Source organism: Copadichromis virginalis, linkage group LG4 (genome assembly GCF_057382275.1).
Source record: "Copadichromis virginalis isolate Kocher_CV1m ecotype Utaka linkage group LG4, C_Virginalis_male_GT1.1, whole genome shotgun sequence".
Lineage (NCBI taxonomy): Eukaryota > Metazoa > Chordata > Actinopteri > Cichliformes > Cichlidae > Copadichromis > Copadichromis virginalis.
Genome location: NC_140621.1, coordinates 23,553,202 through 23,566,066, shown reverse-complemented (window position 1 = coordinate 23,566,066; position 12,865 = coordinate 23,553,202). Strand labels below are relative to the sequence as shown.

Genomic DNA, 12,865 nt, shown 5'->3' with positions numbered 1-12,865 from the left:
AATGTTTTGACTTCGATCATTAGCACTCATTACTGATGTGCAGGTCACTACCAGGTTTTTAGTATTCAGCGACACCATATAAAGTTTCGTAAGTAGTGATTTCAAAATATGAATCAAGGTTGCAGGATGTGAAAGAAAACGATTGTCAAGATAATTCCAACAGAGGGGCGAATTTTATTTTATGTCTGACCGAGCTCCAAAACACTCCACTTCACAAAAACTACAATTTGCGACTCCCTGGAAGAGGCCCACAACCAAAGTCCTAGTTTATAAGGCAGGCTTGCCATAAAAATATAGCCTCCTAATCCAAGAAACACTGATGCAATACGTTTTCAAACATCAAAAAAAGTCTTCAAAAACACAGAAGTTGGAAAGCAAAATAATGTTTTGCTTTTTGTGTTTCTGTGTGTGTATATATGTGTAAAATCGGTTGTGGGTGTGCCGGGGCTATTATAAGTGAAACCACAGAGTCAAAACAATATCCTGGCAGCTCCTGAACTAAAAATACATCTTTATTTTAGGCTTTAAATTGCCTGAATTAGATGGAAAATTGCTGTGTGAGAGAAAATAATCCCCATCATTAAGACAAAAGGTACCAAGAGTGACTCCTGCTGATCATTTGTATTAATTACAGCTGCAGGAGGGGAGAAAGAAACCCACAAAGGAAAATTTTAGAGAAATTTATCTTTACTATCAAACAGCAATGATTTCACCCAAAAGCATTTCAAAATTAACTACACTGCGTCATATTGAAGTTGGGTCACTGTACAGAGTCATGTTGCTTTTTTCTAACTTACAAAACATGCAAACAGGAGGTTTATTGAGAAACAGGAGGTTAATATCCACAGACGAGCTCGAAACAAGGCATGAAAAATGGTTCTGCCACCACGACAATTACAAACCTGCACGGCAAATATTCTTTGGCATTAGACATGGCTCTGCTGATCTGCTGCTCGACGCATGAGTCACTGCACAAGTTGACTTTGAAACCACTGCTTTCCTTTTACAGGTGCAATCACAGGTAATGAGACCTTTGGTTCTATGCACTCTGTAATTTTCTGGGTTAGACGGAATTCAGGACTGAACGATTAATTACTGACATGAGTCATGTGCAAAAAAAAAAAAGAAAAAAAAAAGCAGAATACATCTAACTCTGGTGCTATTTTTCTGATGTTTGCATGTCAGAAAGAACTCTGTGGGCGGCCAATCAATTTGCAATTAAAATAGAGAACTCTACACAGCTTACAGCAGGACCCACCTACACGCAGTAATACTGCTGCCAGAAACTGTTTCAGGAGGAGCATGCAAAATTTCCAGAGCTTCTGATAAAACATGACAGTTGAGAACCTGTTTGCATAAGAAAACGTACTCATCTCATGCTAGTCGTGCAGCGTTCTGCACTGCACAAAGTTTTGACATTTACATGGTGACCCCAACAAGAGATGGCACACGGTGACAAAGCGACTGCTTATCTTTGCTGAAAAATTCATGAGTTTGACTAATAAGCACTCCAGAGAAATAACTAAATATACATTTTGCTCTTTATAAACAGGATTCTATCTGAGTCATAAAAACTAAAAGATCGAGGGCAGCAGGTGCATGCTGCTAAGCAGTTAGCGTTAAAGGTGAAAACTGACGGTCATGTCAGATATAGCCAAAATAGCACAATTATGAACATCAATTCTTTACTGTCCTATCCGTTGCTTGTTCTTTCCTAGAGCATTTATCAAGACATAAAAAATATCTTGAGACATATCCTCCCATAACACCAAAAGGAACCCACTTAGTTAGGTTTTGTGAGTCTCTCTATGTTTTCATACACTCTTCCCTGAAGGAACTTCCTGTCAGACTTCTCACTGTCAAACTCATTCAGCATAAACACTCACAGGACACTTTATTGGGTACTCTGTGCAACCCATGCTTTTGCTTCCAGAAATGCCTTATTTCTTTTTCACAAAGATTTAACAAACACTGGAAACACTCCTCACAGATATTAATCCATATAGATATGATAGCATCACGCGGTTGCTGCAAATTTGTCGGCTGAGAATATCCTGTCCACCACATCCTCCGGGTGCTCTATTAGACTGAGATCTGGTGACTGTGGATGCCATTTGAGTGCAGTGAACTGTACATGATGTGAATTTTGTGACATTACGCGTTATCCTATTGGAAGCAGCCATCAGAAGGTGGGTACACTGGGGTCATAAAGGGATGGACATGGATGGACAGCATTACTTGTGTTTCTAGGCTGTGGTATTTAAAAGATGCTCAACTGGTACTAAGTCCTCCAACGCGTACCAAGAACATTTTGCACCATTACACTGCTGCCTGCCTGAAACAGGGCCTATATGCACCGAGTGGCTGCCATGTGATTGGCTGATTAGATATTTGTGTTAACAAACAGCTGAATAGGTGTACCTAATGAAGTGGCTGATGACAGCATTTATAGCTCTAGCTCAAAAAGAGCTCAACCTGTAGTGGTTCTGGATGTTGTTCATTGTACCTTTTTTTTCCGTCAAAAAAACTATTGATTTTATCTGACTTGTGAAATATCTCATTATTTTAATAATCAATAATAAACTGATATAAAAGCTGTTAAAATAGATAACAGTACAGTGTAAGGCTCCCAAACCAAAAAAGGCTGGTAACTGCTGCCATCACTACAGTCTCATATATAACAAGCTGATAGGGCAAATATTCTCAAACACACGCTGTTGCTGACGGCCTTGTTGTGCTTTCGCACAGATCAGTGTGTCCTCAGCTGTCCCTGGAGCCCACGAGAGTAATTTCCGCGTCAGAGAGCCTCGGCAAATCCGGGGCACACCTGGCTCTCTGCACAGATGACTGATGGAGCTGTGCTGATATCACTCGGAGAAAATTTCTATCATGTCTTCTATAAACAACACAGTACTTGGGATCGCTGTCATTCTGTGGGCTATGATGATTATTTAAGCATGCCGACTCACAGTGACTGTCACTGTGAGCGTTTGGTTAACAATAACAATTACATTGTGAAAGGTGCAAAACAGTGTGCGTGTGACTCAGTAATTTAGATGCAAAAGGGAACTGAAGAAAATAAATGATAAAATAAAAGTCTGTATTTACTTTGGAGTCTGATATTACTACATGAGAACAGACTAAGAAGGAAGTAATTTCTTTTTACTTCTTCAAAAGACAAGACTAGTTTAATTTCAATATACATTCTCCTCTTAAATAAAAGCATTAAGTATTATTAACATGTCTTATTAGAAAAATCTGATGTAAACAGTTATTGTGGGCAGAATACACTCATTAACCACTTTCTTAGATACACCTGTTAGATACACAGCCATTTGTCGAGTGGCAGTTCTCTGGGTCAAAATGCCTTGCTGATGTCAGAGGTCAGAGGAGAATGGACTGATTCAAGCCACAACAACAGAAGACCACACCAGGTGATATTCCTTTCAGTTAAAAAAAAAGAAAACTGTGGCTACAATTTGCATGGGCAGCATGTTTGGAAAACAGAAGACTGGAAAAATGTTGCTTGGTCTAATGAGTCTCCATTTTCACTGCAACCTTTGAATGGTGCGGTCAGGAGTTAGAGTAAACAACATGAAAACATGGATCCATCCTGCCTTCTTTCAGGCAGGTAGTAGTAGCTCCATCAACCGGGGTTTAATGGTCCGGGAAATATTTTCTTGGCACACTTTGGACCACTTGGTACCAACAAAGCATCATCTAAACACCATCTACCTGAGTGTTGTTGCTGCTGACCGTGTCCATCCCTTTATGACCGCAGTGTACCATTTTCTGATGGCGGCTTCGTGTCACAAAACTCAAATCATCTTAAACATGACATTGAGTTCACTGTATTCAAATGAACTCCACAATCACCAGATCTCATTCCAATACAGCACCTTTGGGATGCAGTGGAATGGCAGATGCGCATCATGGATGTGCAGCTGATAAATCTACATCAACTTTGTGATGCCGTGATTTCAATGTGGACCAAAACTCTGAGGAATGTTCCAAGCAACTTGTTGAACTGTGAAGGTAAAAGGAGTGTAACCCAGTACTAGAAAGGTTTAACTGACAATGTGACCAGTGAGTCAGTAGATAAATTATAGTTTCCGTCAAGCAGTTTTTAAGAGCTTTATATGTTGTGTGTGCAAGAGAGTAAAGCCACCAGATAAAAGTACACCATTTCCTACTGAGATGTCATAACAGCGAAATGTGATGCAATTTGTACGCAAGTACAGAAATCAAATAATTCCCCAACTTATTTCAGGAGTGGTTTACAGTGATAGCTTAGATGACACAACGTGAACTTGCCTAACAACAGTTGGATGAGCCACACATGAGTCATTCGTGATTCACCATTAAAAGCAGAAATACCAACACTAACAGTATCAGCCAATGTCATTACATCACAAGTGGCCCAAACTCTTAACGGTTGCCATCACAACACAAACTTCGTTTTATTGCCGTTTAATCAAAAAACGTGACACAAGGCAGGCAGTTGGCAGCTTTGGTAATACGCTGCCCACAAATTGCAGGGAAGGCTGAATGTACAAATGCAAGCCAGTGTTTTATCTAAGTGACTAGAAACACCCAACATGCCATTCAGTTCTGTTGGCCTGACAAAAAATAAAATAAAATGAGCAAAAGTCTGCTGTCATCACATTTAGTACCAGAACAATCCAGATTACTTCCTCGTTGAATATCCAAATCGACAGGCAGAGCCCTGGTGCTGATGTGGATATTTTGAAATGACTGAGGCAGCAACGCTTCCACATGCTTCGCACAAAGTCAGCTGATTCACTGCCACCCAACAAAGCTTTTTAAGTCATGTCAACACGCAGTTTAAACACCCCCAATGGGAACCTGCACACCATCCTGCAGTGCAATGTCATCGCGGCGCTTAGCAACCAATCCAAAACAACAAACACGCGCACATCAGCTCCATCGCTGTCCAGATGGTGAGCAGCAAACTTCTAAAGAAACCAACATCTTAATCTGTGTCTCTCTGTGTGTAATTAAACCGAGAAACACAGAAAATTCATTTTACCCAGCTTTAGGAGGCGATCACCAGTAAGCACAACACTGCCAGTCCTCTTTGTTAAAGGACGGAAACACAAGTCTTTGGCAGAGCTGAGAAAGTCTGGCTCGCAAGCTGAGATTTCACATGTTGTCGGCCAACATAAGGATTTTATGTACATGTGTGAAAAAGGAATGTGAAGTCATCAAGAAGGAGGCAGCCCTGCTGCAGATTCGATCAGCTGAGTGAGTAATAACATTAGCTCACGCTCTATTAGAGTGCGTGCACGCACAGGGCAGAGGTTTAAGCTGTGCTAAATGAGAGCCTCCCTGAGCCTCGAGAAGCTCCTTCTATTTCTGTCCGACTGTTTGTTTTCATCTCTGGTTTAGTCATGTGTTCCCGCCAGTGGTCACAGAAGCACACATGACCACGCTCACAGGTTGAAAACACATTCAAAAAACAAATGCTCGTGATAGTTTCAACACTGTAGGTTTATAGTAATGATGCCAAAAGCCAGCAAAATGAAAAATGATCTTCCTGAAAACAACTTTTACTTTACCTGGAGCTTCCTCGAGTGGCTTCACAGCAGGGCACAAGAAGGTCTGAAAACTGGACACACATAGTTCACCGACTGTCCCCATAGCTCCGGCGTGTTAATCTCCGTATCTGAGTGTATGTCTCAGACTGCAGCTGTGTATCGTCCTGAGTTCCTCCCTCCTTATGACTGTGATGTGAAAGAAAAGTTGTGAAGATCCCAGTCTCCCCAGTGCACCTGTCACTCCTTGCTCCCAGCTGTTCCCTCCATGGAAGGATTCCAACTGTAAGATCCTGCACTGTGTCACTTTGCTTCACCTAATCCCCCCCCACCCCAAGTTGGATGACGCTCCTCGGCCAATGTCTTACACTAACCTACTTTCTCTTCCCCTTTGTTGAGAATGTGCAACTTGCTATCGGATGCTAAAATCACTTCTGCTTTCTCCCCCGTTCCCCTTTTCCGTTGGTATCTGAACCTCGCTCTTATCCTCCTCTGCTCCCTCTCTCTCCCTTTCTCTTTCTCTCCCACTAGCTACCTCACATACTAATTCTTGACAGGCTGCACACAAAATATATTAACGTATCTGCGACTGCTGCAGCAACCGCGTACGACTGGTCCAATCTGAAAAGTCGCTTGAAGAAGGGATGGAGTTCTGTTGTTTTCATGGAAATTATGGCAAAAATAAATAAATAGATGAAAGTCAGCAGTATGCTTTTTTTTTGTCCACTCCAGATTTTTATTTCCATCTCCACCCTCTGCTGCTTTTAGCTTTTAGTCACTCTTGGTTTTTGGCTTGAAAAGCATTTAAAAAAGAGACAAGATTTCATTGTTGCTTGGCAACAGGATAGAAGAAATAACTAGCTCCTGGGCCAAACACTGTGAGCCATTTGTTTTGATTAGATTATTCTCACACTCGGTGAGGGTTATTCGCAGTGACACGATCGCATTTTGGGGCTGTATAACGCACATGGGTTTCACAACAACAACAACAGCAACGAAAATGTGCTCGTCAACGATCTGTTTCAGATTCTCGCTTCCTCTCGTGGAACAAAATGCAAACGATTAGCTTCCCTCTTGAACTCGTGTCACCTGCCACTCTGCATTACCCCACTTGTCAGTCACTCCTTAATTACTCCTTCTCTGCGAGTCATTCATTAATCCTTCAACTCCGCCCTCTCTGTCAATCATGTTTCCATTGAAAAGCAATATAGGGGTGACTTGATAAGGAATGCAATAAAGTAAGACGTGCTTCGTGGTTATGGAAATCATTATGATCTAACAAGCACTGCCTAGTTCATTATCTGAGGGCACAGTGCTTCAACTTGACCTCTGTATGAACTGCAAAGTCAGTTCTGGGTACTTTAAATGCTGCAGCTGCACATCACCTAGACAGAACAGCTCTGTCACCAGAGGAACGGCACACAGTGAAGTCAGCACAAATCTTCCGCCTCTTTTTTTTTTTTTTTTCTAAATGCATATTCCTCCCCCCTCGCTCGACAGCACAACACAAACACACTGAAAATGTTTAAATCTGTGTATTCCACTGAACTTTTATGGAGCTATTCTAGTCCACAGAGCAAACTTTAAGTGCTCTAATGAAACTCATAAAAGCCAATTAGCCAAATCGACAACAGTTCATTTGAATTAATTATTTTTGCACTGCAGTTTATTATGGACTAACGAGGACGTCAAGTGCAACACGCAATTAAGCTGCAAATGCAGTCATTCAAAGAGAGATCCCCAAGATGCCCAAACTGTCACAGTTTAAATGCTAATACTGATTTGTTATATAACACACTTTAGATTGCTTTAGTCAAAAAGGCACATGGTAAGTCACTGATTGATTCCTCATGAACCCCAAATGGGAGAAAACATCTAATGACCCTCAAATATGTGAGTAAACTAAAAATCTACAGCAATGCATTGATTACAAAGTAAGCTGCACTTTTTCTGCAATATGTAGGATGGCATCGCAAAAGAATTCCCTAAACAAATCAAAAGAGTTTAAATTATACAAATAATTTAATGCATCCATTCCTAAGTGATTAAACCACTAGGAGGCTAACGACTGTACTCTGTCACACCCGATCCAACCCCTACTTGTCTTATAGTGACGGTGCAAGAGTCTGGGTGCTGTCAAGGCTTAATTGCTTATTGTGTTCATCCAACAAAGTATGGATGCCACTTCTTGGCCTCATGCTCTCTGGGCTGTCATTTTTAGCTGAAGTCAATCAAAATAATACCAAATAAAACCAGATCTGGTGTCAGTCTCCACTTTATGTTGTGCTATTGAGCCAGTTCGTAACAGCTGAAGCAGTTTGCTTTGATATGTAAGTCTTGCCACGTACAGCATGAAGGCCTTTTGCGTTTAACTGGCCCCAGATGAACCACTTCCTTGAGCATGGCATGCCATCATGTGGACACTGCATGCAACAACAACTCTTATTTTCACCTCCCCAAGCAGGCTACAAGTCTTCTGGAGTTAGCAGACCCAGATTTAATCTAACTATGAAATCTATGTGGGCTGAGTGCAACAGTCATGAGTAAAAATTGCAATAAGAAAACCGATAACTTCCCCAGAAGATTACACGATTCTGATGTGAATCAGTCATCAGTAAACGAGTAGACAGCTACGGAGGTGAACGTGTTTTCTTTTTCGATACAATCATTTCCCAGGTGGAAGATAAAATCTACAGGAAGCTTCCTGATCTGTGTTGGTGGAACTCCTACATGGCAGCCTAATGATAGCATCACCTCTGGTGACTAACAACTGGCTGAGTGGGGGCAGAGCCAGTGTCTCTGCTGATACAACCAGAGTGAATATGAAGGCTAGAGCTTCTACACCTGAACAGGCTGAATGAGCTTCACAATATCTCCACAATAGCAACATGCAGCACTCGTTGCTCAGCTTTGAGCACTTCTCTTCATCTGCGTCTCTTTTTGATCGGTGCAAATGTAATCCCATTAAACAAACCATTAAATTCATTTCGCTTCTTATTTCTGGAGTTATTACACGATCAAGAAAGTAGAACAGCTGTAGCATCTTTGGTGTGATTTTTATGTAACTACTTATTTCTTGTTATTAAGAACAAGTTGTGTCTGCATAAGCCCGCTGAGAGTTTGCTGCTTCCGTGACAGTGTCAGTATGCTTTGAACATGAGAGGAGCTTAGAGCTGGAGTAAATGTGTCACATGGCTGAAGAGTGACAGTTTAAGGGAAAAAAACTACAAAGAGAAAACAAGAAAAAATACACACACACACGCAGCATTAAGACCAGCAGAAGCATCTCTATTTCTCAGACGAAATCACTCAGATAAAGAGGAGAGGTCAAACTGACAGAGAGAAAGATGACACCCATAACCACAGAAACCACATATACCTGTCACCCTAGAGCACCAGCGCACCACACCTATGAGCAGTTGCACTGTTTCCTTTGTGCACATTTTATTATGCAAAGAGAAACCGAACTGCGCTGACAGGTGCAAGTAGATGGGAGGGGGTGCACACAAAAGAAAAAAAACATTTTGACACCCTGCAGCTCAAAGCCTTTTAAGTAAGTCTTGAAACCCAGCCACGCCTCGTGAATCCCCAGGTAGTTGATTTAGGGCGCCAGCACCTAGCAACATCACTGGAACACAGTTCAGAAACCTGTTTCAATGATAATCCTGCTGTAAATGTAAGAAGGCAGCTACACAGGTGAAGCCACGACGCAATAAATTATACAAATGACATTAGAAATATAGGCAGCCTCCAGACGAATGTTGTGTTTTGTTATATAAGTCCAGACTAATAATAAACTGCAGTGGGGGGAAAAAAATTGTGCCAAAATAAAACGACATCTCCACTTTTACTTCCATCTGCTTCCCGTCTTCTTGCTCACAGAGGAGATGATATGCTTTGCACTTCTTCATTCAGATTCTCAAGCTGTCGATTTGACTAAGAAGGTGTCGGGGACAGCGAGAGTGTTATCTGAATGCGCTGGGTGCTTCAGCGTGTCTCTTTTCTTATGCCTCACACTTCAGCAGATAATTACATAATCACCAACTGATTCTTTCAGCTTCTTTGCAAATAGGAAGTCGCTGACGGCATATCATTATCCTGTTCTGGGGCTGACAGGAAAACACCCTGCACGGGCTACCCAAAGTCACCACCTATGGACTCTTTATAGCAATTGCTCCTTTGTTAGGAGCTGTGATACTTCCATTAGACTAAAACTTCCCCTCATTTTTGGAAAAGAGATGAGAAGCATCATCCCCCTCCTTCTCCCTTCAGCAGAGCATCAGTAGAATTTTTTGCAATGAGGCCATTGCTGGAGGTTCTATTTTGAGATGCATTAAGCTCACTAAAAAAAAAAAAAAAAAACTAAACTACTAAATAATTGAGACGAAGGCTCTATCATATTCTAAGCTGAGCCACCAGCTAGCTCATCCCGGTCTGACATCATCAGGGATGTCACCATACACTTGATGACATGATGCTGAATTTCCAGTAAATATGGCTCACATTTTTTTCAACACAAGTAGTTGTATAAGAAGGCATTCTGTAAAAAAAAGAAAAAAGAAAAGAAAAACTATGTCAGCCTCAAAATAGATCCCAGCCTGATATCCTATAAATAAATCAGTCCGGATCATGTAAACTCCCAAAAGAGCAGGAACTTTTCTGTTTCTCCCTGCTGTTGTTTTTGAGTGTAAAAATCCGATTTATGATTATTATTATTGTTTTCACAGCTGTCACCCTGCTGTCATAGCTGCAGTGAGATGCTAAATCATTAATTGCGTCGACCTTTTTATATGTGTGCATACCACAGAGACCACCTGTTTTAAAGCTGGCTTTAGATTGCATCCTTCTTCCTGTTCCTGTGTATGCGCTTAGACTACATAAACACGGGCAAGTGTAGGATGAAAACAACACGGCATACAGGCCTGCTGCGGACTAGGACTTACTTTGAAGTGTGACACGTTGTCATTTTTTTAACACTTTCACCAAACAGACAGACAGTAGTGTGGACATAGCTCAGTGGGCTGCATTTTTTTTTAAATCTCTTGGCACAGCAGGAACACGGACACGCTACGGCAGTGCTGAAAAGCATGCGCTCATGCAGTGTCAGGCTTTGGATCAAAGCGTCTGCTACATGCGTGAAACAGTGCGATGAGGACAAACCGTAATTCTCCCCCTCCATCCCGGTGGTGCTGATGCTGCTGCTGCTTCTGCGGCTGATGAAGGCGTCTCTGTCCGGGGATGTCTCTCTCGAAGCGCCCGCAGCAACTCCGTTACCTGCCGCCCTCCTTCCCTCCCTTTCTCGTCTCTTCTCTGGCTTCGCCTCACCTCCCAGCTCTCAACTTGAAAGCAGGCGTAAGCTTACTTTTTTTTTGTTTTCTTAGCTTGTTGCTTTTCTGTTTGTCCCTTTCTTTTTGCCGTTTCAGAGGCGTGTGCTGCCGATGCCTGGCTGCTCCGCTGTTATGTAGCTCTCCAGAAAAGCCGGTGCACATGCTGGCCCCTCCCATCCCAGATGTGATGTCACGCTCTAACTTAGCTTCAAGTTTACTAAATGTCCTGCTGCTAGGTTTTATAACTTGCTGCTTATTTGACGGGCCCTGTAACGTGTGCATACAACTATTCATATAATCCATTAAATACAACATCCAGTGAAAATATGAGAAAATTACTAAATGTAATGCGAGAAGCAAAACAGACTTAGGTGATCCTCTGTTTATTGGAGCGTTATTCAGTCTCTTTTAGCTCCCAGACGTAAATAAATCTTCCTTTTGAGCTAATGAATAGACTTCAGTTGCTCACCAGAGCAACTTCATCCCTGTTTTCCAAGAGAAAAACACAGATGGAGTAGAACAAACTCAGTGGCCGCTGCTAACGATAGTCCTTTGTGGCATAAAGTGAACACGGTGCAGAAGTGGCACCTGGTGTGGTCTTCTGCTGCTGTAGTCCATCTGCTAACATGCTCTACATGTTGTGCAATTAAAGATGCTCCTCTGGAGCTAATGAGTGGTTATTTGAATTACTGTTGCCTTCCTATCAGCTTGAAGCAGTCCTTTTCCTCTTACTTCTTCCACTCATAAATATTTGCTGTTTTTCTGACCGTTCTCTGTGAACCTTGGACCCCTGGTCTGACCCCAACATGCCATGTTCGAAATTACTTAAATCACATTTCAATAAGGAGAGAGCTAAACATGATTTACTGAGATAAAGAAATTAGCGTATTGGGCGATTAGACACCAAATGACCCATCATGGCAGAACAGAATCCCAGCAGTGATAGGATTTAAGACAGGACCTCCACAAATGGTGGTAAAGATGAAGACTGAGGCTTGAATAGAGCTGTGGCTGAGGTAACTGAAGTGGAGATGGGGAGGAGGTGGGTTGCATGAAAGAGAATCTGAAAGGGAGAATGGCAGGGAGCACAGATTTAAACCATGCAAAGCCGAGGCTTTTGGCTCAAAGAAGGCAGGCGAGAATTGATTGGACTAGAGTAATGATGTCAGAAATGAGATTGACAGCATGGGAAAGCAGTAGTCCTGTAAACAACAGAAAAGCAGCTGAATACACAGGAAAACAGACAGATGAGTGACTACAGATACCTCCTTATTGAACTTACACTTAAGCTTAATTTCTGCCTCATTCTGATGCTTACCTTGTTTCTCAGCAGGTGATCTTGACCATCTCTACATGGCTAAATGCATTGGGTTACTGCTATGTGATTATATGATGTTGGCATTAAGAAGCTGCTGAACCACTCAAAACACTCTATACTGCAGCAACATTACCTTTGCCACACATATTCACACAGCACTTTATTCTGTACTTGCATGCTTCATCTACCTTGCATTTACACCTGCAGCCAACTGAGAATCACCAGTTGACATATTTTTGTAATTCAGGAGGAAACCAGAGTAATTGGACAAATCCCACCCAAGCACAGGAAGAGTATGCAAAGTCTGCTCAGGAAGCCCTAGAAATCTGGAAGGGATTGGGCATCCATAAATCCAACTGGTATCTCTCATACATCATAGCCACAGACTGGAGGTAAAAGATGGGTTGGTCTGAAATGTCAAATAAAAAAAACAAACCAAAAACTCCCCAACTTAGTTGGTCAGCAGCATCTCCCCCTATTACAAAAATAAGTGATTATACAAAAGTGAATGAGAGACTTGATCTATCACCCACAGTAAACGTCCTGCTAATGAGATCTGGTTTCCATCTGTAGTTTTAGGACTTGTTAGGTTGTTCATCCTGTAGATTAGAGTCCTTTTCAGACAGAAAAAAGACAAGAAAGCAGTGTATACTTTAGAGCTTTGC

At 41.8% G+C, this 12,865-nt stretch overlaps 1 protein-coding gene across 2 annotated transcripts in view; it reads right to left on the bottom strand.

Moving 5' to 3' along the window:
• Positions 1-11,007, bottom strand: part of cyth1a (cytohesin 1a) — a 41,231-nt gene extending 30,224 nt beyond the window's left edge. Inside the window, exon 1 of one of the 2 annotated variants that reach the window (XM_085454311.1) lies at positions 10,716-11,007. In XM_085454311.1, coding sequence (XP_085310437.1) covers positions 10,716-10,734 — 19 coding nt within the window. In that variant the 5' untranslated portion in view covers positions 10,735-11,007. Of the gene's footprint in view, positions 1-5,579; positions 5,886-10,715 lie in introns of those variants that run through there. The other variant, XM_085454308.1, reaches the window with a different exon arrangement.
• Between the last annotated feature and the right edge of the window lie 1,858 nt (positions 11,008-12,865).